Here is a 25,457-nt window from a genome sequence, read left to right on the forward strand (position 1 = left end):
ATGTTGTACTGTGGGAGGTCCCTGTTACTGGGGAAGAAGAGAACATGGCACACGCTTTCAAGAGGGCAAGAAAGAGGATCTAGGAAAGTAGCAAGTGTTCAGCACCTTCCTCTCCCTTCCTGGTGAAGAAGCACCTTAAAGTGATTGAGAACAGCCAGTATGGTGACCAACTTGACTGTTTTTTTTTTTCCCTTCTGAGATGATTGGCTGTGCAAAGAGCAATCCTTGTTGGTTTTGACTTCAGCTTGGGTGGTCTCCAGTACCATCATAGCCAAGTTGGAGGGACGCACTGGTTGGGTGGAGTTTAAAGTGCGTGAAGAATTGGCTGAACCAGTGAACTTCAAGGGTAGCAGTCAGTGGTTCAAAGTCTGGTGGGCTGCCAGTTCCTAGAGGCATTCCGTTAGGGCTGGTACTGACTGTGCTATTTAATGTTTACGTTAACAACCTGGCAAGGTAGAATGAATCTTAGGTTTGTGGATGCCAGTTAATGGAGGGAAGGGGAAAATGGTCAATATGTTGGAAGGCAGGGCCATTCAGGGGGATCTTAGCAGGCTGGAAAAGCAAGCCAAGAGAAACCAACTGAGGGTCAACAAATGCAAAGTCCTCTGCCTGGGGTGAAATAACCCATGTGTCCCAAGGATTGGAGAGTGAGTGGCTAGAAAGCAGCTATGCAGAGAAGTGCTTGGAGATCAGTGCTGCATGAACGAGGCTGAGACAAGTTCTGATGTAGAGAACTTATTACAGGGTCTGTGGCTGATAGTATTACTTCTAAGGGAGACAGTTACTTTATTTTGGAGAAAGGGAGAACAAAAGTGGAAGGACAAGGGAAAACTTCCCGTGGACGAGGCAGATAAGTGACAGGGGTTCCCCAGAGGGGCATCTTCTCCCTGGGTGTCCTCTCCAGTGGAGCAGGTGGTAACCCGTAACACTCTTCCTAAAGTAACTATATAGTTTTCACCAGGATATGCTCAAAATTCCTACTATGGGGTTTTTTTTTCTACTTATGATACTGTTCATGCTGTTTGAAGCATGCTTTGAGGGCAGCTGCTACGTGCTGATTAGTTGTTAGGCATTGTGCATGCACATTGTGGGGCCTTCTGATGTAAATCAGAAACTACTAGGTAGGAAGTCAGGAGAGAAGAGGGAGGAGGCGATTCCCATGCCGGTGGCAATTGCTTCCCAACACCACTATAGGGGTTTGCAGGTACAAGGCCCTGAGTGTAATGGGATGAGAACTACAGTATGAGAGTAACAGGAGAAAATACTGCCAGAGGTGCTCTGGAAAACACTGCCATGGCAGCTGCAGTGAAAGGTTAGAGCTGCTAATGGAAAGCGGACTGCACAGGTGCAGATAGAAGGTCCTTAGCATGACAAAAGGTTCAGGACCATTGAGGTCCTGTGCAACAGTGATCAATGAGTTGAACACAAATAAGCAATGCATCCCTTTATTAATTAAGACAACGTACTGGGCTGCTTTACTAAGACTGCAGCTGTTAGGTTTGGAAAGGTGATTATTCCCCTTCACTTGTCACTGGTCGATGGCATCAGAAGTATTGTGTATAGTTTGGGGCTTGCCAGTATGTGAAAGACATTTACAAATGACGGAGGTGACAAGTGGCTGGAGCACACGATACCTGATGAGAGAGTGAAAAAGCTGCGTATATTCTGCTTGGACTAAGGGAGGGGAATTGAATTCTCCTCAACTCTCTAGTGGTGGGCTGTAGCAAGAAAGAGTGAGACTTGGAAGCGCCTACCAAACCACTGAAGGCTGCAGGTGTGGGGAGGGGGATTCCAGTTGGGTATTAAGACAAAACTATCATATTTGTGCAGTCAAACATTGAACCAGGCTACACAAACTGTAGAACTGCCATCCTTGAATTTTTTGAAACTCAGCTGTACGAGGCCTCAGGTAGCCTAGCATAATTCTGAAGTTGATGCTGCTTTGAGCACAGTTTGGACCAAATGTTCGTTAGAGATCCCCTTGAACCTTAACTCTTCTGTGATTCATTAAGAAAGATGCTCTGAACAGCAACAGAGGATTTTTTTTTAATGTAAAATTTGCCTTGTAGCTCTGGAGATGTTTTTGGCTTATTTACAATAACTGTGGGACTCGCCATATCATAATGTGTCTTTTTTGCTTAAATAAACTCAGTTACCTAGGCTGAAGTTTTCAATTTCTTTTCTTTAGGCAGGAGAATGTCAGAAAAAAGAGCCCAATAGTACTTCAGATGATGACAACTGTGAGAAGACAGAACTAAATGCACAGCAAGCGTTTGTATTTGGGCAAAACTTAAGAGATAGAGTTAAGGTACACACATGATTGTTATCTTGACTAAGAGTTGATTGTATTTAAGTGAGAATAAGAAGCAGTGGAACAGATAATTTCTTGGCATGAGCATTACACACTGTTTATGGAGTACTTTGAAGCCACTATACAATGGGGTTAAATCTTCCATGTATATATGCAAAATCAGAAGCTGTGAGCACAGTTCGGTTGGCTGTTTAGTAAAACTGGTCTTCCAGACATCTAATAAATTAATATTACTGCTTAGCAGCATAAGAAGCTTTTTTCAAAAATAAATACATCTACTGCAATCCTAGGTAACATCTAAAGCTCAGTGCGATGTAATGTTTCCTTGTACCTTTTGGGTGAGAATTAAGTTGAAATGTGTTCTTAAGATGCTCCCATGCAACCAAGATATCACAGAAAAGGTGAGAAGAAAAACAGGGCAACCTGGGTTCAAACCCACAGGCACTGATCTCTTCTCTCTGGTGACCAACGCCAGGACCCGAGGGGATGGCAGGGAGATGTGCCAGGGGAGGGTTAGGCTGGGCATTAGGGAAAGGTCCTTCCCCCCAAGGGCGGTGGAGCCCTGGCACAGGCTCCCCAGGGAGGCATCACGGCACCAGCCTGGCGATGTTCCAGAAGCACTTGGCCAAGGCCCTCAGAGACACGGTGTGAATTTGGGCTGTCCTGTGCAGGGACAGGAGTTGGACTGATGGCCCTTGTGGGTCCCTCCCAGCTCAGGACATTCTATGATTCTGTGAAATCTGTACACGGAGTAATTGAGTTGGGTTGTTAGTACCTCCTGTTGAAGACAGGAGGTTTGTGCAGGTTTCTGAGCATAACTAAAGTAAGTGGGACATAGACTTCTATTGTTTTGTTATAGAAAGTGTTTGTGGATGGAACTTTGTCATGGGAAAGAATGAGCTGAAAATTCTGCAATCCGTAGTTAAAACTGTCAATGTATACTTGTCCTTTTTTGTAGCTAGGAGATGAAAGCGATGAAACAGCCGATGTGCGGAATGCTGGCCTTCCTACATCAGACATACCTTCTGCAACAAATTATTTTCTACAGTACATCAGTTCCAGGTGAGACTACAGAGAAACCTATAGACAGTTTTCCTCATTTCTGTGTTCAGAATTACTTGCAACTCTGCTCTTTATTGGATGCAGAGCTGGGTCAGTGGGAATCTAGTGTTCTGAAGAATGAGATGGCAAACTTCAGATCTGAGGGAATCCTCAATCATCTGGTCAAGGGAGAAGCATTTGTCACCATTTGCTTGACCAGGTCATCACCAAAGCCTCTTCAGAAAATAATAGAAGACAAACAGATATTTTTCTGACTTACCTGTTTTGGTTGCGGTTTCTTCTTTTTTTCAGTGTAGAGAACTCTACAAACAGTGCAGATGCATCCAGCAACAAGTTTGTTTTTGGACAGAACATGAGTGAGCGAGTCCTAGTGAGTATCCACTGTGTCTGAAATGTTGTAAGTTTGTGAGTAGTTTGTATGATGGATGCTCACTCAGGAATTTTGAGAACCTTTAATTATACTTGTCACTGGAGCATGGTTTTCTTTCAGTGGTTTACCATGTAGGTAACTTATTCTGAGTGCAGTGTGGGGAATTCATTAGGTGCTATTGTCTGCAACAGCCGTGCTCTCGGGGTTTTCCTTGCCAAGCTCTACCAGTGTAAGGAGACCAAGTGTCTTCCCTACAGAGCTTGTGGCTCCCAAGTCCAGGCACTTTATGGCACAGCTTGCTACTTCTACTGAAGAAGCCATTTAAAGCATTTGAGGGTGTTTTATGTTTGCTGTCTTCCAAATAGAGAAAAGGTCAGTTACGTGACTCTCTCAGTGATGGGATTTCGAGTCCAGCAGTAAGGCAGCTGCCTCAGTACTGAGATAAGATTCAGGAAATTCTGTGTTTATTGTGTAAGGTATAACTTCTAGTGCCTCACTGTTTCCTACCGTTGTCTTTGCTGCTATGCTGATACAAAAGGGAAACGCTTCATGCTGTGCATTCATACCTGTCTAACCACTGAGCAGGAAGGTCAGTCAAGTATGCCTTGAGTTGAACTGTAGCTGAAATTGGTTTGCTTTGTTGAAAACAAGTGTTGAAATTTGGTTTCAGTTCAGGGGAAAGTAATTTGAACTGGTTTTCAGGTCACGCTCCATTCAATCCCTTGGCCAGGGTAGTAGGACAGTTTTTACTGTGACAGCATGTCATCTGTGGGATTCTTCTTTTGCTCTACAGCTTATAAACACTAGGGCATCCCTCAGTAATTGATGACTAAGTCTTGTTATGCAAAATTAGTGTCTGCTTTCTCTCTTCTGTTTACCTCCTCTTTTTGTGATAGAGTCCACCAAAATCAAATGAAGGTAGTACAGAGAGTAATAAGGAGAATGCTGCTACAGAGTCTGGGTCTGAATCCTCTTCTCAGGAAGCCACACCAGAGAAAGGTGAAAAACAAAACACTATTTTAGGAATGGTAGTTAATCCTTGTTTAAATGATTGCATTTTTCAATATCCTATTACTTCATAAAAACCTAATATTTTCAGGTTGCCTTTACTGCCTGCTGTAACGAATGGTACACGCTTGGGGTGGGAGGTGATGTGCTAGATGCTATAGATTCTCGTGTCCTTTTGTCTTCAATATTAAACATGTACTGGCTGCACTGTCTCTTTCATGGTCATTCTGTGGTGTTGGGAGTATCTTCAGCAGAATGAAAGTAGAGGGAATTAACAAAGCAGGTACTTAGACCTACAGAGTGTAGAAGAAATGCAGCAAACTGTTCTATCACACTTCCAGTGACTGAATGCCTGAGTCAAATGTATTTTGTATCGAGTGTTGCTTGACCCAAGAACTGTTTGCTGGATTTTAGACTTCTGTGACTCTTCAGATTGGCAAGACTTTCTGGACATTTTGGGAGCTGTGGGTTTTCTCCAGCAAACTGCTTGCAACCCAGAATAAAAGTGGAAGACGAACCATGCTGTACATGTGTAGGCACAACTGTATAGCTGGTAGCAGTATCAGTTCTGCTGGAACACCTGTAGGGACGCCTAGAACACCTGCAGATACAGAGGTGTCTGTGTATTTGAAATACTGTATCTGGGGCCAGAACTTTTCAATAGCTTATGTCTTCTCTCCCTTGTGTCATCTTGTGCTTTTAAACAAGTCTTAAAAGACAAGCTTTAACTTCAGCATTAAATTTCAGTCCTATTTCTAATGTTCTATTAATGTCGATCTCCTATACTTTATTTCTCCAAGTTCTGGTACACTTACATAATATCTCTCTAAATCTTAGCAAATTATGTGCTAATCATTCTCAAACTTTCAAAATGTTGTCCAGCTAATAATATTTCAGAATCACTGGCAGAGTCTGCAGCAGCCTATACTAAAGCAACAGCAAGGAAGTGTTTATTAGCGAAGGTAGAAGTGATTACTGGGGAGGAAGCCGAAAGTAATGTGTTACAGGTAAGAAACTAATAAAGTAGAGGAGCTTTGAGTTTATGGGGATTCATATGGATGTCCAGTGAATGCACACCACCTGGCTCCCTACAACTCAGGCATCCTCTGTCACTAATGTACCTTCTTGTGTTAAAATGCAAACTTTGCATATTTATTATCAGATCCTTACTTTGTTTCTTAATTTCCTCATTCTGAATAAATTTTAATGTTTGGCCCATACAGACAAATCTTAAGCATCCTTTCCTGAATCCATTGCACAAAAGCTTTTATCCTACAAATAACTCTCTGAAGAAAATGTAAATGAACTACATATTTTAAATTTCTTATTGTACTACTGAAGATTTTCTTTTAAACTCAGAATGGACTATTATGCCAGCAGTCTGGTTTCTCGCATAGCAGAAACCATAAAACAGGATCTGTCTGGAGGTACTTAATTGAGTGATGTTTTAGAGGGACATTCAGTCGTGACTTAGCCTCCTGATTTTAATCGTGATTTATTTAACATTGTAGTTATTCATTAACTTAAATATACTCATTAAATTCAGTATGGCCTTAAAAATGTGGAGGATTTTTGTATGAAACTAAGTGGTATTGTAGTGGTTCAGCCTGAGTTGGCAACTCAGGCTCGCTCCCTCGCTTGCTTCCCCCCACCCCTGTGGGATGGGGAAGAGAATCGGAAGAGCAAAAGAACTTGTGGGTTGAGATAAGCACAGTTTAATAATTACAATAAAATAATAATTGTAATAATGATTATTATAATAATGACAATAATGATAATATAATAAAATGGAAAAGGATAAAAAAAGCCAGAAACACAAGCAATACAACTGCTCACCACCCGCCGACCGATGCTGCCTGTCCCTGAGCCGCATTTGCTGCCTCCCTCCCCCGGCCAGCTCCCCCCAGTTAACGTACTGGGCATAACATTAGATGATATGGAGTATCTCTCTGGCCAGTTTGAACCCGCTCTCTTGGCTCTGCCCCCTCGCCTCCCAGCTTCTTGTGCACCTGGCAGAGCCTGGGAAACTGGAAAAGTCCTTGAGAAGTGCAAGCACTGCCCAGCAACAACCAAAACATCTGTGTGTTATCTCAGCCTTGTTTTCATGCTAAGTCCAAAGCACAGCGCTGTGCCAGCTAAAACCATGACAGCTATACATAACTTTTTCCCCTCCTCTCTTTATCCTCTAATTATAGTTTTTTCTTGATCTTCTAAGTTTCTCAGCACTCAGGATGGCATTGTTCTTTTTAAGGATAGCTTTTTGTTCTTACAGACATGCTGGTCTTTTCTGATGCCAAACCAGATGCACTGTGTCAGTAACTGACATGTATCAGTTACATTTGTATTATCCTACAAAATAATAATCTGTTTGTCTTCTCAGACTTATTTTTACCAGACATGAATGGATCTTTACACAGTTGTTCTGGTACTTGTCTCTTTCTACATAATTCAGAAAGTCCTGGATGCTTCATGTAATTAAACAAGACACTGAAGAGATGACAGTCCTGTTTCACTTAGGAAGACAACAACTAGTTGTTGTATACTTACGTATACAAGTTGTACACTTACAAGTACATAAGTTGTATACTTAATAGAGGACTGATGTGCATGAATATGTTGTAGCTTAACTGAGCTCTCACCTAACTTCAGTTCTTTTTTCCTGTGAAATTTAATTCACTGGAATCCCGAATGGGACTTGCACAGACAGAAATATGTTAATGTTGCAGAAATGAAGTATTCAGAGCTCGGTGTTCTGTGTCGGAGAAAATGAGAGAGGTGGAGGGAATAAAGAGTGGAAATACATCTTCCACCTAGGGCATGCACATATGCGGGGAACTTGAGGGGTGAAGCCTTGAAGTGTGATACCTCGGCTGTGAAAATGAAAGATGGATTAGAGGGGTGATATAAAGTAGACATGTTTAGCAGGGCAGGAAAAAGGGGGCTTTTATGGGAAGCAGGAACAGTCCTACCATTAGAAAGTACAAAAGGTGTACTTTTTCAAAGTGATGAACCAAGAAGGCAGGAAAAATATGTCTTGTTTATTAATGACTTTGTGTGGGTCACGCTTTATGAATTGATAATGAACATGTTTGTTCATCCTTTCTTCCTTAATACAGAAAGAATTTTGCTTTGCCTTCATTGTGCTGGGTCTTCCCAGCAACAAATACCACCCTCAGTGGTGCAAAGTGCACCTAAGACTTTCTTTTAAAAGAATTGACTGATTTAAGACTGTAGGTGACTCTTACGCAGTCTCTTATCACAATCAATTTCCTCTGTGGATGCTTGTACCTTATCTGAAAATTGTTGTTTGATCTTGAACACAGTTATTCTTCAAGAATATCTACCTTCTGTCAATAAAACCCTATGAAACTAAATAGCATTTTTTGAGGAATTTATCACAAAAAAGAGGATGACGGCTTTGGTTTCCACAGCTATAAACAGTTTGAAATTTAAATATGAAATCTTGAGAGTTTTTTTAACCAGCTGTAGGTGGCTAAATATGAAATATAATTACTTCAATCAACCAGTGTGCTATAGAGATATTTTCTGTTACAGATTCAGTGCAAGCTGTTTGTATTTGATAAAAACTCTCAGTCTTGGGTGGAAAGAGGTCGAGGACTTCTGAGACTCAATGATATGGCCTCAACAGATGATGGAACATTACAGTCTCGGCTAGGTAAGCGGAACCAGGGGAAATGAGGTATTGGATTATAGTCAGTGCTATTATCATAGGACGCTTCCGTGACTCACAGCAGCATCCCCTTTAGGTTATGCCTTGGCTACAGCAACTCAGAAAGCAGTTTGGACCTTTTCTCTTGCTTCAGTTTGTGACCATTTCTTCCCAAGAGAGTATCTTTTCATATCCTCCTAGTGTAGCAAATGTTCCAGTAACCTTTTATCCCCCCATAAAAGCAAGCTGAATTTAGCAACTAGAAAATTTGACTAGAAATTTATGGTAATGTTCTTCAGATCTGGGCTCTCTCCTTTTTTGGGACGGGGTGCTTGGGGGGAAAGTCTCTCTGAATAGTGCACGATCGTGCAGACTGGCAGGAATGTGCATTAGCCCGAGATTATCAGCTCAAGTCCAACCACTGCACTTGGATGTATAGACATGACTGATAATCTTCAGCAGCTCACATTCTTCTGATTAACAGTTGTGATAACATTCCTTTCCCTTGATATTCTTTGTAAAAAGACTTAAACATTCACACTATAAAAAGCCATTTGGACTGTTTGGAGCTTCCTGTTGTCTTTTTCCACCTAACTGATCTTGTATGTTGGCTTTAGTGATGAGGACTCAGGGGAGTCTCAGGCTAATCTTAAATACCAAGCTCTGGGCTCAGATGCAGATCGATAAAGCCAGTGAGAAGAGTATCCGGATCACCGCCATGGATACAGAGGACCAGGGAGTTAAAGTTTTTCTTATATCAGTGAGTACTGTTTTTTGTTTACATCTTAACCTTCCTACTAAAATCAGTGCTTGCTTAAATTGTACTGAGGTACCATTCCCATTCTTCTTTGCACTCAACCTCCTTACCACCACCCCCTCCACAAAGACAAGGGGCTTAGCAGGCTATGCTTGCCTGAAGAGCCTTACTAGTTGTGAAGAAATTCCCTGTAAAAGGCACTTCAGGAAGCCGTGTTGTCCAAAGCATTGACCATGGAGTCCTGGGATCTGTTCCATGCCTAGTAAGACTGTAACTGTAGTGCAAGAATAATGCTAATCATTTTTTGTTATCAAGGGAGATAGAAATCTATGAAATATGTGTAGTAATTTAACCAAAATTAGATCTACCAGGACTTGTAGCATGAGAAAGCTGTCATTGTCTGCAGCGTGGGTGGATGTATAGGTGCTCACTGGAAGCAAAACACTAAATATCTGTCAAGAACATTGTGTTAGTAGTTAAGGGTAACACATTTTGACTTTGATTTTCTTTTAACACAGAGTATTCCAAGCAGTAGCAGAACAGTGAAGGTGATTTCTGTGCTTGCTAGATGGGGGGGCATCAATCCCAATTAGAGTTACTAAAACACTTGAGAGGTCATGATTCAGTCAGCAAGAAAGGTCATTCCTTCATGTCTGCTAACAGCACTTACAGATTTTGAGAGGTCTGAACACATTATTTTGACTTACACTGATTCTGTACAAGGGATTGCTAAAGAGTTAAGTGTTCTTATAGATCAGAAATTAAGCAAACAGCAACAAATGGTCAGCTTCCCCATGACATTAGCTTTGTAGGACTGGGATCTGGAGTCCCGGAGTGTAACTTAATGATGTGGAATGTCCACTGATGAAGAAAAAGCAGTGAAATTAATGGCTAACTCTTCCTCAGCATTTCTCTAGATTTGACAAGTTTGAGTCAGTGTGTCATCAGGTTGTTCGCTATTGATTTTTAGTATTGATTAAGTGTATTTTATGGACTAATTTATTCACTACAGCTCATTGCAGGGTAATTTTGTAGATATAGAGGTGACAGATTTAAGTGACGGGGAGGGTGGAAGCAGTTTTTTCTGAAAAAATCTGAGAAGTAGAATTGTTACCTTACAGTTAACTGGGACTAACAGTAATAGTAGTTAACATGAGGACTTCATTGATATATCAAAGACAGTTTCATAGATTTAAGAAGGGAGTTTCCTTTTAAATAATGTCCATTACTTAGCTCAGTGAGCCTAGAAACTGATTCTTTCGAAGGCATGAAGTCGATGTTAACCTTAGAGCAAAAAAAAAGTATTCTTGGACAGGTTGTCACAAATGCTTCCGTCTGAAACAGCTGACCAGTATGAGAGTGTAAAAAGAAAAAAAAATTTTTAAATAATCACTTGCCTGACTGCATGTCCATTCAGTTTTCTGATATCATATGTTGAAATGTTATGTCAATGCATCACGAAACAATTAATTACAGTTGATTACAGTTAGCGGATATGGGAAGTTGAGTGATTGACAAACCTGGAAAAACCTGTGCAAGACAAACTTTAGTTAAAGATCTTTTCAGCATAAGCTTTTCAGGGTGTCAGGAAAGCTGTGTGAGACTCCAGGGTGAAGAGGGTTATATAAAATCAGCTAGTACTGGTTCTGTTAGCCAGAGAAAGTTGGTGCTGAGCAGAGAGGAATATACTCACCATCAGAGTTTAGTATATCTAGCATCTTGCTATGTATTCCATAACGCATTCTGACCTAGTTTGAAAAACTCTATATGAGAAAATTGAAAAGTAGATGGTGAAATTTGGCAAGACTGGTGTGTATTACATAAGCAGTGTTTTATTCTGGTATAATACCTTGCACCTTTTTCTTGTTTCTAATACTAAAAAAATGTAGGCAAGTTCTAAAGATACAGGGCAGCTGTATGCTGCGTTACACCATCGGATCTTGGCCTTGCGGAGTAGAGTGGAACAAGAGCAAGAAGTCAAGAATCTAGCGCCTGAGCCAGAGGTAACACAATCAAATGAGGAAGACAGTGATGATGACGTCATTGCACCTTCAGGATCAGTTGGAAGTGGTAAGCAAGAAAGACCAGATTTTCCTGGTTTCCATGCATTTTTCTCTGTCATCCTTTAAGGCAGACTCTCCCCTCTGTAATTGTATATTATAGATGGACTTCTGACCTGTTACGTCTCACAGGTGTGTTTTGAATAAGACTCATTGTGTGAATTGCCTTCTTGAATGCAGCTGTTTCTTGGTACTTCTCCAAACTGGTAAAAAGTCCACTGCACTTCTGAGTTACATGTCACCGTTCAGCAGAGGTTACCTGTCCTTCAGTTCTAGTTTTGTTTACAAGGTTTTTAAGGAGTAGTTGAGTTTAATTTTTGCCTTCAACATGGCCAAGGCTTGCATGTAAAACCTGAGGTGACTGTCTTGGACTTTTCAGCAGGCAGGATCCAGACTGACTCTTGAATAGCGGAGTGCTATTTGGAAAGCAGGAGGTTTACAAAAGGGCATGGGAAGAATGTGATTAATCTCATTATACATGAGACTACCAGAATTTAAGAAAAGCACTAGTGATCAGTTTGATTCCTTCTGTACTCCTGACTTGAGTCATCTGTGCTTTGCTTTCCTATGGCTTAGAACATCCAACAGAGACCAGTCCTCCATCCTGATTCACTGCAGGGGAAAAAAAGGAATGAGTATGAACAGAAGGAGTGGTTGGATTGAAGAGGCTGGAAACAGAGCTTTTAGGCTCTGGGATGCTACTGGGCAAAAAGACCTGATAATTTCCATTACTCTGGATTTTGTGGGATTTTGTCTTTGCCGTATTCAGGTTTCTGTGAACACCAGAAACTGGCTGGAGGCTCAAAGAAGCAGTTAAAATGGTTAGACTTCTCCGTTTAATATATAAATGTAGCTGTCCCAAAAAATCACTCATGTACTGTTCTATAATCTCATGTACTGCTTATGAGAGTCATGTAAATTGCAGATTATTAGGTAAAATAGATTAGGTGTTTCTTTAAACTGACAGTAACCCTGAAGATTAAATAAAATCATCTATGAGTCTTTTGGTCTATTTTCTGCTTTCGGTGTTGCAAAGATGTAAACAACAAGTGAGCAATTTTAGGATAAGGAGATTATACAAACTGGCTGTGATGCTCAAGAGTTAAAGATATCAAGGGAGGAGGATCTTAAGTCTAATCTTAAAACTACACTTACTTAGCACAAAGTTGAGAGCTTGGTTTGTGAAAAATAGGCTGACTCTGTTCCTTGGATATTTCTTCACTGCGAGAGTGGTCAGGCACTGGCACAGGCTGCCCAGAGAGGTGGGGGAGTCACCAGCCCTGGGAGGGGGGGTTATGTAGACACGGCACTTCAGGGCACGGTTTAGGAGGCCTGGGGGTGGTGGGCTGGTGGTTGGACTTGATGATCCTTGAGGTCTTTACCAACCTTAATGATTCTATGATCCTATAAAATTCTGCAGTGGACAGAACTTAATCTGGAGAAGGATGTTGTAAGGCACGGGGAGGGGGGAGCTCTACAGTTCTCACCTGTCATTGAAATCCTAAATATGAGACTTCTGTAGGCTTCTTGGGTAGGGCCTCTTATTGTAAGGCGAGAAACAAAAGATATTCCTTATGACAAAGGACTGCTTTGTTTGTTTCAGGTCCTAATGATGAAGGTGACGGGCAGAACGTTGGCAGCACATAGCAGATGTGAGCCGATCTGCTTGCAAGGCTGCTATGAACACCCTCTTGCAGGCATCTCTGGATACACCAGGCCAGCTATTATTTCAGGCAGTGTTGAAGGCTCCAGGACTTATGAACTGTGCATCCCTGTTCTGTTTGTTTGATTTTTTGGTCTGGATCAGTAGATTCCACACAAAAAAAGCAGACTTGGAAACTACCTGAATGTGGTTTGGGACGTGAAAGCTCATCATATTGATGAGCCAAAAAAAAACAACCCCCAACAACAACAACAAAAACAAACAAACAACAAACAAACAACAAACATTTCCCCTCTTCCTTGTAATTGAAATGGCACATTACAGCTTGTCACAGCTTTTCATTGGGACCTTTTGACTGTTTCTTCAGTAGTTCATGTCTTGCAGGCCTCCGAGATAGAACTTTCCGACACGGTTCCAACACGAATTCTGCTTTCTAACCCCTACTCCCCCTTAAGAGTTTCTGCCACCTGCAGGGAAAACCGTGTCCTCACCAATTGCTAGGGTCACTGGCTGTCCTCTCGGGTTCATTCTCCTTTTGGACTTTGAATCCCAACGCAGGTTGTGGACACCGTTGTTCCCTGTCTAGTGGGTCTTTAAACAGAAAGAAACAAAACATTGTGGTTCACCAGAAAAGCTTTTTTTTTTGATGCGGTAATAAGACACTTCAGAGTCCACAGGATGTTTTACTAACTCCTTTTCTTTCTTCCCATTTCATTATTATTATTTGGGGATTTATATTGTGGTGATACTTTTTTATTTTAGTTTTTCAATAAGATGCTCTTGTGTGTTGAAAAAGTGAAACTATTGTTTTGTACTGTTCTTTTCTGTTACTATTTAAGGGAGAGCTAAGCCACTATATATAATAGATGTTGCATACAATTTTTCTTAGAAAATTATATGTTTCTGTGGCTACAGTAAAGTGTAGGAGGCATACAGGTTACACCTTCAGAAAAGTTGATGAGGGAACAGCTGTTAGCCCTTGGAAGAATAAAATAGGCTCATGTAATGAGCTCTGTCAGCCATTAAAATAAAACTGTATAATAAAGCAGCTCTCATTTAATGGCTTGATTCAACAAGCCATTTAAGCACTTGCCTGACTTAACTACATGTGAATAATCTTACTGAAGTCAATGCAACTATTCACGCTTAAAGTTGAGTACATTTTTAAATATCTTGCTGAATTAACGGCCTTAAATAGAAAATTAACTTCTAACTCTTCCTGTCCCTGTTCTGTTTCCTAAAGTCTTGCAGCATGAAGAAAAAGGTTATATTGCCAGCTTTGAATAGTGTGGGCTGAAGGATATTGTATTCTGTTCCACCAAAATAAAAGCAAGAACGTGTTTTCCTGTGTGTAATTCTGAAGTACTCCTACTGTAACCATAACTCACTTTTTGCTTTGGAAGTTTTCTAATAATTCAGGCCTTCTGTGTGAAATTTGAGTTTCGTTTTTAAAACATATGGTATATTCTTGTCCAGCAAAGTTGGAATTTGGTAGTCACTAAGAACAGTGACCAGATCGCTTTCCCTATAAATTCCCTGAACTGTCCTATTTCTTTTATATGTAGTTTACTGATAGATAACTTCTCACTTGCTCTTTCTCCTGTAGGTCAAGGAGGTCTAAAATGCACTATTTAAAAGAAAATTAAAGGGGAAAAAGCATTTAATGTAGCCTGAATTGAAAGTGAAAACCCAAGTTGTAGCACAAAAGCAACTCTGAAATTATTCCAGTGGCAGAACAGTCCTTATTGCCTCTATTGTTGTGAAACATGCTTTTTGTCACTGGGAGTCAAGAACATGTTTTTACCTCTTGTCCGTCGTTAACCATTGTGGGGACGTAAGCTGTTGGGGCAGTGGGGTGCTTTGCTTTTCCTGACAGACTGTTGAAGGAACATCTTGGATTGCTTTTCTGGGGGGTGAAAAGGGCTAATGACTAGCTGTGCCACTGCATTTGTGATTTCTCTGGATTGTCTGTTCATGCCTCTTTGCATTTTGGGTTTTTTTTTTCTCCTTAGAGTTATGGGGGTTTCTAACCATGCACAAACCTATTGATGCCCCCCTCTCATGCAGCTCACTAACAGAAGCATAGCATGTTTCTTAATACCCACCCACACAATTGTTTCTGCATCACAAGGTCTGGAGAACTTCTGTATTTTTAAATAAGTGATCTGCTTTTTGGATCTTGGATCTTTTTACATTGAGATACTCAGTTTTAAACTACTCTTTTCAAACAACTGTGCAGCATATAAAGCTTCTAATTGTCAGCATAAAGAAAATTAATAATGTATCTTCGTCAGCAGGACCTACTTGTAGAGAAACAGGTGTTATTTCTGGGTCTCAGACTCCACGGGGTCTATGCAGAGTCTCACTTTGAGGTGCTTTACCTAAAATGAAATTGATGGTGCAAGAAATTCAGAAAAATGGAATAAGCATGCTTGCTTTGATGGGGTTTCGTGGTGGTACACAGTCGCCTACAGCATTCTAAAAAAATCTAGCAACTATTTACTGATACAGATTTTATTTCAGCTGGAAGCTTTGCATATATGTCTGTAGTGAAGAGGAAGAGATTAATGTGAACCACTACCAGAATTGGCCATAGACTGAGTTCAGGCCCTGCCTAGCAAGATGTAGTTAGGCCAAAGCAAAACTCTTATTTCATTTTCTTCTTTAAGCCTTAGTAAACTAGTGACAGGTAAAACAAGATAATGCCCATGTGTTTTAAAAGAATTATGTAAGACTGTCATATCAAAATATATGTGGGAACTACATTAAAGCTTTTATCAGAACACAAGCAAACAAAACACAGAATCACATCCTGCGTTGTATTTCCTGTGCTGGGCAATGGCTGCTAGAAGGGAGGGTGGTGACGGCCAGCTTTGCCTTCTTACAACGATCTTCCCCTTGCACCACCCTCCTGCTGCATCTTTGCCCTTAGGTCTGTTGTTAACACATGGATGTTGTTAGCAATTACTGTCTCTTGGTTCTGGCTGCTGAGTGATGTGGGCACAGCCTTTCAAATATTCCAGGAAAAAAGATACTGAAGAGTGTAATAAAGCTGGGCACACCTGATAGGGAAAATGTTGCAGGAATGGTGGTGTTACTAAACCAGAAGTAAATCTCTTATCCATAAAACTAAAAATAAGATTACACCCGCAGGAAATACAAACATTAAGGTATGAAAATGTGTAGTTACATCTTTCTGTAGTCCAGTTCCCAGTGTGTGAGGCACTACTTCAGAGAAGACAGGACGGGAAAAGGTCTAAATAGACTAGTCCTCAGCAGTCCTCCACCGAAACCAGGCTGGGCAGATGTCAAAACTGCTAGACACCTGCAGGAATGAAAAAAACCTTCCAACTTCATAGTGACTCTCCCCCTGTTCCCAGTCACTGAGGTATCAGCTCCATTGCTTAGGTATTGCCACCACTAAGTGACTGTCCCTAATGCGTCCCATTCCGCAGTCTGACTGGCCTCTTGTTCTCCTGGTGAGTGTAGAAAATGGTTTATTTCCTTTCTAGAAACATGTTACATATTTGAAAATTTACCATGTTTCCCCATAATCTTCTCTAGTTTTAGGAATTCCAATTATGATAACTGCCATAATTTGTCATGCAAGATTTCATTAAACTGACTTTTCACTGTGCGCTTTTCTCCCCTTGTTCTTTGGTCTTTCTGTGCACTGACTTGCTTAAACTGAACTCTAGAGTCCTTTGTGTGTGTAGCAGATAAATTCAGAGAATGTTATAAAGGTATTTAATTTTCCAGGGTAAATTCCACCCCCACCCCGGTGAAGATTAGCGTAGAGCAACAGAGGTGCTAAGAGAATTGCTCAACTAGACTCTTGAAGTCAGTCTTAATTCCTGTTGCCTAGGTTGATACAGGGGTCTTGCAAAGAAATGCTCAAAGGTAATTTCTGTAAATAAGTCTCATCTACAGACAGCAGAGTTCCCTTTTCAACTACATCCTTTCAAGGGCTTAAAGATATGAAAGGTGAATTTGTCATTGGGAGCACTGGCAATTCTGTTGCTGGAGGTGGGCAGCGAACGCCTTTTCTAAGGATATCTGTGAACTGAACATAGGATATATTTTTAAACAAGCCATCCCTGGTTGAATTCTGGTAGCTTACCTTCAAAACCTAGGGAAAACACAGCAGAAAGGTTGTATCTGATGTCCTCCTCCTGCTCCAGAGACTGGGAGGTATTGATCAAGCCCCTGGCTGGAGGACATCTGCTGCTGGTAACCAGTACCTGAGCAGTCTGTGCAAAGCCTCTGTCTGCACTAATTGTACACATGGGAAATGCTTTTTATATTGGCCACCAGAAAGGAGCTCACTAACTGTAGTCGATTTTGCAGACACGGTACAATCCTTGATCTGGAGAGTTTGGAGTGCGAGTCTAGATGCAAATAGGAGGCCTGTTGAATAAGGCCATACAAAAAGCTCCCGAAAGAGGCAAGGATGGTGAAATGTTCTGAATGTGGCTTGCTGGTGGGTGTTGGGCCCTCATTTCTGAAAAAAGTTTCAAGGATAGAAGGAAACGAAGTTATTTGCAGCCTTTGTAGTACGATGGCACATCACTCCCCCACTTAACAGTTAAGGGAACAAATACTCTGTTACCCAATTGGTTTGTAGCCAGAGTCTACAGTTAATCATAAAATGTCTGGAGCCAAGTTAGATGTTTTAAGAGTAATGTTACCTAAATTAATTTATATGTTGCTTTCCCTGGAACTTGCCTGTTTATAGTAAGATAGCAGTTACGCTTACGGTAATGGTGTCTAATGAGCACTAATTGCCTCTAGGAGCATCTTGCAGCATTCAGAAGCCTGGGGACAGGCTTGCAAAAATAAATCATCACAGCAGTATGCAGCCCCTGAGGTTAACTGTGGCCTATAAGTAAGGCAAGGTAGGAGCTGCACAAAACCAGGTGACACCTCTTGCAGCTACAGGCTTTGGGCCTGCGGAAGGTGAGAAGTCGGGAGGGGTCTCGGTCCCACCTCACTTGCCTGTGGAAAGAGTGGGATGAGTCCACTGTATAAATACACTCAGGACAGTAGCTTTTAACAGCTGCTCAAAGCCTGGAGTGCTGTTCGTTACTTAATGGTGTCTTCTAAAGGCATCCTCTGCAAGACTTGGTGCCCCTCATACGTTTATGTTGGGGAGAGAGCATTTGCACAGTGTGCCACCCTGCAGCCGTGGCACTGCTGGTCCTGTTGTCCCTAACAGTCGCACAGCCCTGTTAGATGTGTTGGAAAGGACTTAGCAGGAGGAATAAAAAGCCCTAAAAACTGCTTGCTTTAATAAACTGCCAGTATGTACCTGTTGCATTTGTAAGAACAGCCTCTCTTTTGGGGTGCAGAGGAAGCAGTACCCTGACCCTGCTGCTGATCCTGGATACAAGGGGCAGCATGAGACGAGAATCGGAGTCCGTCACTGACATGCCCTTTACCAGTTCATTCTAAACCAGACCCTTGAGACAGCTCTGGAATGAAGGTGACTTGTCCGCCCTGCCATGCCAGCCACACCACCACAGCACAGCCCGGTGTGCCAAGGCCAGGCGCTGAGTCGCAGGTCCTCGCAGCGCCCGCTCCCTGGCTTGCCCAGTTCCCCTCCCTGCTGCTGCGGCTGCGAAAGCCGAGCTGCTCTCCGGCATCCCGCAGGCCGGGCTAAGCACTGCCTGCCCACGGCTGCACATGCTCCAGCTGCCTCCAGCTCCTGTCCCAGAAAGGGGATGCTGGGGGCATGCTGGCATGACTGGGAACTGCACAAGTAAGTGTTTAACACCCTTTTCAAATAAAGGGGAAGGAGAAGTGGACAGGTGCCAGGAAGGTTGTGCTACGTGTCAATCCAGTTACTGACTGCTTCCATTCACCTGTTGGAGTTGTTTCAGCGGTGGGGGAAACAGAACTGGAAGAGCTTGGCTTGAAGGGATTCACTGAGAAAGCGGTAGTGAATCGCTGAACGTACTGACACACTGAGAACAACTGGAAAAGAAATACCTCCAGTATAGCCTACAGTACAATGTGGCCTAAGTGTGCCGAAACATCTATGGAGCTACAAGTGTAACAGCACACAGAGACAGCGAATTAGAATAATGTCCTTCAAAATTCATAAGAATACTTGGATTATTTTTTTAGTTATAACTAGAGCCCCTACACAAAAAAAAACCTACAGAAAAAAAAAACCCAAACCACCACAGAACAGGCCCTGAAAAATGTAAGCTACCAGAAGCATATGCTGTTCAGGTGTAGACACACAGCTGCACCATCTGAAAGCAACTTACGAGCCCCGGATTGGGTGCGAGCTGAAAACGTGAAATACAACTACTTTTCTGCAGCATTTCTAAGGGTACCCTCGAGCACCCGCCAGCTGGAGGCTGGACACGGAGCCGCCGGCGGGAGCCGCCGGGACAAGGTTCCCGTCGCGGCGATCGCGCCGTGCTGAGGCGGGAACGGTGTTTTCAGCACCAGCCCGGCTCAGAACGGCCTCGGGCCAGCGCCAACCGGGGGCCGGTCAGTGCCTGAGGAGGCCCCGGCTCAGGCAGACAAGCCCCAGCCCCAGCAGGCCCTGGCTCAAGCAGAGGACCCCCGGTCCGGGCTCAGGCTCAGGCCCCGGCCCCGGCCCCGGCGGGCCACCGCCCGCCCCGCCCGGCCGCCGGAGCAGGAGGCGGCGCAGCGGAGCCATGGCGCCCGGGGCGGGGCGGGGCGGCGCCGTCCTCTCGTGAGAGCGCGCGGCGCTGGCGGTCGTGCCCTTGCGGCGCCATGGTGGGCTACTGGGACGGCCCCGAGGGCGAGGACTGCCCGCGCCGCACCTGGCTCACCACCCGGGTGGGCGCCGCCGCGGGTGAGGGTCGGGGCCGGCGCGGGGGGGAGCGGCGGAGCGGGGCCTGGGCGGTTACGAGGCGGCACCGAGGGGAGCCGGCGGCGCGGCCCGGCCCGGCCCGGCCTCGGCGGCGGGAGCCGGTCCCGGCAGCCGCGGCTGCGCTGCCTGACGCCGTCCTGTGTTGCAGGTCTGGTCGGGGCGGCGTACCGCATCATCCTGCTGCAGCCCGGCTCGGCCCTGGCCGCCTTGCAGATGGCAGCCGCCGACAGCGTCACCATGGGTAAGGCCCGGGGCCTCCGGCCCCTCGCCGGCGGCGGCGGCGGCCCCCGCGGGCGGGCGGGAGCTCCCGAGCGGGCCGGGCCCCGGGCCCCCCCTGCCCGGCCCGGCCCGGCCGTGGCACCGGCAGCCTCCGGCGGGGCCCCTGCTGCAGCCTCCGCCCTCAGCCGTGACTCTGCTCGGCGTGGGCTGGTGCTCCCCCTCCTCCCCACGCCCCCGAGGCACAGAGTTACTTTAAGGATGGAAGCCAAGAGCCAAAATGCTAAAATTACTTGAAAGATGTGTCAGGAAGTATTTCCTTTTGCTGTTATTTCCTCTAACACGCTACTTGTATGTCAAATCGGAATAGAATAGTTATTCACATGTGGATAATATTTTCCAGTGGATAATGTAATGCCCGTTATCGTATGGCGATGGCCAAAGAAACTCCTGGATTAATGCTTGAGACAAGAGCAGCCATGTCAGCTCAGGCTGAAGGTGTGTCTGATGCAGACTCTGCCTCCCGTGTTCTTTATTTAAAGTTTAGGCAATGCATTTTTTGCAATCTAGAGTAAAAGGTACGAATTTTCAGTTTTTGCAAATCAGCTTGTTTCTGGACAAAATTGTAGTGCAAGCAAACATATCTTTCTCATTTACTTCATATATTTAGGCATTGCACTTAATAAATCACACCTGAAGAAGAGCAGACACAATGTTTTTGGTGGCAGAAGGAAGATAAATGTATATAGCCAAGAAGAAAGCACTTATTTGTCTTGAATTCTTTGTGTTTTGTAAGAGAAAGTGATCACTGAACAGATAAGCAGGGAACTGAGTGGGCTGTTCCAGATGCAGATCAGCAGGGCTGAAGCTCCCTCAGCCCCGTGGCAAGTGCCCAGGGTTTTCCTCACCAGACTCATCTTGGTTTTCAGTGTTGTTTCATGGCTGATGTCACCTCTGTCTCTCCCCATGCACTAGTGCTCTGAATGGGAAGCTGGTTCACAAGCAGTCCAGGTCTGCATTTTTGAGTTGTTCAACTCTAAAACAGGACCTGGAATCTCCTGTAAGGAGCTGAGCCATCGTAAGGACCGGATTAATGCAACCACCTGAAGAAGGGCGTATCTGTCACTGTTAAGGGGATAGAACGTCTCAGAAAAGTGCTCTGTCCATATGTAATTCTCAGCTCCTTGAGAGGTTTTGTTTTGGTTGTTTACCTCTTGCTTACAGCTACACTAGGAGCTGTGTTTGGCGTAACTACCTGCATCAGTGCCCAAATCCGAGAGGAACCCGAGGATCCCTTGAACTACTTTATAGGAGGCTGTGCAACAGGAGCTGTCTTAGGTGCAAGAGGTAAATGTGGGTAATGCCTGTAGTGAAATCAGCCCTTTCCGTGTTTTGAAATGTGTCTGTTAGGGAGAAATGTAAAATGCTCTTCATGTCAGGCTTATTTGGTAACAATTCATCCCAGCACGTGAATTCCATTTCACGCCTGTTTCGTGGGCCTGTTTGTGTGGGTCTGCTAAAATAAATACTGCTACAGAAGGAAACGAGGGGTAGAGCCGACCCAGTGCTGCCAATTATAACTACCAGTAATAACTAGAAATTACAGGGTATGAAAAATGTAATTGTGTAAAACGGTGTTTTCATGGCAACAGATGTGATTTATTTTACATGGCAGATATAATCTATCAACTGCCCTGTGAATCCTTCATGTGCTCTTGCTGCTGTTGCTCCTACGGCATCTTGTCTAGAGTAGCTCCCGCAGATATTTACACAGCTCTGCTTCCTCTAGGGATTTTCAGGTTCAGTGTTAAAGATGTGAGGGATTTATTTAAGTTGTAATTGTGGTGAAATAGAACTTACCATTGCCTTTCCTAGTTGCTGAGCTGATGAGAGTTTGAAGCAGCGACTGGGGTTTTTTTGTCACTGAAATAAGCAATTTAAGATTGCATTTGTAAGGAGATAGGGTAGCGGATTCTAGAAATCGGTCTTTCAAACTGCAACTTAAAAGGATGACAAAACTTAATTTAAAAAGGATCGTTTTTCTGATTTCTCTTGGCAAACAGTGTTATTGATGGTCATGGGACTATGAGCAGCCCATGGAAAAATTGCAGTTCGTCAAGATCTACTCTATGGGACTCGTGCCCTAATCTTTTGTGGTTTGATTCGTTTTTTCCAGCTCACAGTTACATGACCGGTACCACAGCGTGCTTGGGGTTTGGAATTGCCGCTGCTCTAATGAAGATCGGTAACAAGGAGGGCTGGAGGCTGACAGGACCTCCCAAGCTGTAAATGTAGCCTTTCCTCCCTGCAACCTGTCTTTTGCATGCTGTATGTGAGAAGACACGTAATAAAGATACTGTCAAATCAGCAGTTGTCCCAAAACTTTGATGTCGTCCAGCTGCTGACAGCGTTGAGGCCGAGATGCAAAAAAGGTGGAGCTGCTGGAGCGGAAGCTTCGAGCTGCTACTCCTGCTGAAATTTCTTTTTCACGCAGAATTCACTTTGCCTCCATGTCAATTTGTTGCCCTCTGTTGAGGGGCACAACTACCGTTTTCAGTCTGGGCTTGTAGTTTCAAGTGGCTCCTGAGACCGTCAGTAAGGGTTTGGAGTCAAAAGTTCTGAAGAGGCGCTTGGCTCTAAGTTGAGATCAGGAATTTGGGGTGGAGAGATATGGATTTGATGGGTGGACTGTTTGGTAGATAAGGAACTGGCTGGATGGTCACATCCAGAGGGTCATGGTCAATGGCTCCAGATGGAGACCAGTGACGAGTGGTGTCCCTCAAGGGTCTTTACTGGGACTGGGACTATTTAGTATCTTCATCAATGACACAGACAGTGGGATCGAGTGCGCCCTCAGCAAGTTTGCAGGTGACACCAAGCTGAGCAGCGGAGCTGGCACACCAGAAGGATGGGATGTCATCCAGAGAGACCTGGGCAAACTGGAGAGGTGGGCCTGGGAGAACCTCATGAGGTTCAGTAAAGCCAAGTACAAGGTCCTGCACCTGGGTTGGGCAGCCCTGGTATCCATACGGGATAGGGGATGGAGAGCAGCCCTGCAGAGAAGGACTTGGGGGTGCTGGGGGTGAAAAGCTGGACACGAGCCGGCCATGTGCGCTCGCAGCCCAGAGAGCCAGCCGTGCCCTGGGCTGCATCCCAAGCAGGGCGGGCAGCAGGGCGAGGGAGGGGGTCCTGCCCCCCTGCCCCGCTCTGTGAGACACCCCTGCAGCACCGCCTCCAGCTCGGGGCTCCTCAGCACGGGACAGACACGGGGCTGCTGGAGCGGGGCCAGAGGGGGCACAGAAATGCTCCGAGGGCTGGAGCCCCTCTGCTGCGAGGCCGGGCTGGGAGAGCTGGGGTTGTGCAGCCAGGGAAGGGGAGGCTGCGGGGAGACATTATTGCAGCCTCCCGGTGCTTGAAGGGGGCCTGTAGGAAGGATGGGGCGACCTCTTTAGCAAGGCTTGTTGTGACAGGACAAGGGGTGATGGCTTTAAACTAAAGGAGGGGAGATTTAGACTGGATATAAGGAAACAATTGTTTGCTATGAGGGTGGTGAAACCCTGGCCCAGGTTGCCCAGAGAGGTAGTGGAGGCCCCACCCCTAGAGACATCCCAGGGCAGGCTGGACAGGGCTCAGAGCAACTTGATCTAGTTGAAGATGTCCCTGCTGGCTGCAGGGGGCTGGACTAGATGGCCTCTAAAGGCCCCCTCCAACCCAACCCATTCGTTAATTTGATGATTGACCAAAAGGGAGCCTGGGGACTTCTTCTGATAGGCATTTAAGGAAGTCTAGAGGGTTAGAATTGGGGAATAGCTGAGGCTGGAAGGGACCCCTGGAGTCCCTCCTGCTCAGAGCTGGAGCAGGTTGCTCAGGGCTGTGTCCAGCTGAATTTCCTGCGTGCAAACTGAAGCATGTCCAGCAGAGCCACTGAGATCCACTTGTAAAAGGGTCAAGGCACAGGGTGCACGAGGAGAGGCGAGGAGAACGGCATCGTTCAGCCTGGAGAAAAGGCGGCCAAGGGCGGATGTAATACCATTTTGGTTTTATACCTTAATGAAAAGGCAGGCTTGGGTGCTCAGTAAAGGATGAAAATAACGAGCACAAGTTGCAGATATGGAAATTCTAACTAGACAGAAGGGAAAAAGAGTCTCATAGTTGGGGCAGGTGAGTGCTGGCGAATGGACTTGGAAAGGCTGTGAAATCGTCATCGCTGGGGACACAGAATTCAGCCAGACACATGGGAATATGAAGGTCCAGGAACAGAACATCGGGGCAGGGAATATGGGTAGTAGGGGAAGCAGGGATGTGGGGTAGGGGAACACAGGCAGGTGGGAAAGGAGGGGAGAGGAGGCAAGGAAACCGGAGACAAGGAGATGGGGGGACCCAAGGACAGCAGAGGAGGGGACACAGCAACACGGGGGACATGGCCACACCCATGGCAGGCTGTGCTGCTCCCTGGTGTGCGCTGTCTGTGGGCAGGTGGGGTCCCAGGGGGACGCAGGATGGTCCTGGGGGCGCTTAGGGCTGAAGCCAAGGGGCCAGTGTTCCCATGTGCTTCCTGGCACCAGGGCTGGGGAACCCCCAGATCTTTGGTGTGGGGGGCAGTGGGGCTGGGCTCCAGTTCAGGAGCACAATGGAGTGGGGATTGTCACCCCCATGGGTCTGGAAGAACCGGGGTGTTCGTCTCTCTCCCATCCAAGGACTTTTGAGGGGGCCCTGCTTAACCCTAGGCTCTGGAGGTGAGCAAGGTTTGGGGGAGGTCTGATGGGCCAGAGACCCCCCCCAGGACCTGCCCAGGGTAACCTGGGGTTTACAGCCCTGCTTGCACCTTCCTGCTGCCTGAGAGGCAAAAATACTCCTGACAGCTTCCACCCACCCTGCTGCTGTCCTCAGGGAACCTGGGTGTCCCCACTGCCCCGTCCCAGGGATCCGGCGCTTCAGACCTCCCTCTCCCAACTCCCAGTCACTGCCACGTGTCCTGTCTGGGCTATAATTACCCAGGCACATTCCTGGGGGGTCACAGGAGCTTCCTGGAGTGGCAGCAGGCGGTAAGGGGGTACGAGTGCATGGCACAGCACAGCATGGCATGCCGCGCGGCAATGCAGGACACAGCATACGGCACACCCCACGCCGGGCTGCAAAGCGTGTGGCCTGAGCAAGGACACGCGACACCATGCAAACACAGCAAGCAACGCATGAGGTGCCACTCATGACGGGGGGGGGGGGGGGGAAGCGTCAGCATGCAGCACACCACGGTGTGACGCAGCATGCCGCGCGAGGCTCGGCACGCCCCAGCAGCAAGCGGTGCAAGAGGGGGCGCGACATGTGATGTCACACGATGCATCGCAACAGGCAGCGCACCGCAGTTGCTGCTGCGCACCCAATGGCTGGGGCGGGTGGCTTCGCCAGGGAGCTGTTCCGGGCAGCAGCGGCTTTGCCGCTGCTGGAGCACCAGTAGTTTCAGCAATGGGGCGATGGTTGGGGAAGGGCTTG

The 25,457-nt window shown here is 45.4% G+C and overlaps 2 protein-coding genes across 5 annotated transcripts in view; both read left to right on the forward strand.

Annotated features, from left to right (window-relative positions):
- LOC104051692 (ran-binding protein 3-like) overlaps positions 1 to 16,538 on the forward strand; it is a 52,930-nt gene extending 36,392 nt beyond the window's left edge. For 2 of the 4 annotated variants that reach the window (XM_064469883.1, XM_064469886.1), the window contains 9 exons: positions 2,189 to 2,308; positions 3,270 to 3,373; positions 3,665 to 3,743; positions 4,640 to 4,742; positions 5,634 to 5,758; positions 8,307 to 8,427; positions 9,039 to 9,181; positions 11,068 to 11,248; positions 12,842 to 16,538. In XM_064469883.1, the coding sequence (XP_064325953.1) occupies positions 2,189 to 2,308; positions 3,270 to 3,373; positions 3,665 to 3,743; positions 4,640 to 4,742; positions 5,634 to 5,758; positions 8,307 to 8,427; positions 9,039 to 9,181; positions 11,068 to 11,248; positions 12,842 to 12,885 (1,020 nt within the window). In that variant the 3' untranslated portion in view covers positions 12,886 to 16,538. Of the gene's footprint in view, positions 1 to 2,188; positions 2,309 to 3,269; positions 3,374 to 3,664; positions 3,744 to 4,639; positions 4,743 to 5,633; positions 5,759 to 8,306; positions 8,428 to 9,038; positions 9,182 to 11,067; positions 11,249 to 11,814; positions 12,512 to 12,841 lie in introns of those variants that run through there. The other 2 variants (XM_064469884.1, XM_064469885.1) reach the window with 2 other exon arrangements.
- Positions 16,539 to 19,573: 3,035 nt separating this feature from the next.
- NDUFA11 (NADH:ubiquinone oxidoreductase subunit A11) lies at positions 19,574 to 22,334 on the forward strand. Its single transcript, XM_064469500.1, has 4 exons — positions 19,574 to 19,733; positions 19,900 to 19,992; positions 21,192 to 21,314; positions 22,144 to 22,334. Exons 1-4 carry the CDS (start codon positions 19,652 to 19,654, stop codon positions 22,254 to 22,256), a joined length of 411 nt encoding a protein of 136 aa, XP_064325570.1. The 5' UTR covers positions 19,574 to 19,651; the 3' UTR covers positions 22,257 to 22,334.
- The last annotated feature ends 3,123 nt before the right edge of the window (positions 22,335 to 25,457 follow it).

The sequence above is a fragment of the Phalacrocorax carbo genome, chromosome 19, assembly GCF_963921805.1.
Source record: "Phalacrocorax carbo chromosome 19, bPhaCar2.1, whole genome shotgun sequence".
Classification (NCBI taxonomy): domain Eukaryota; kingdom Metazoa; phylum Chordata; class Aves; order Suliformes; family Phalacrocoracidae; genus Phalacrocorax; species Phalacrocorax carbo.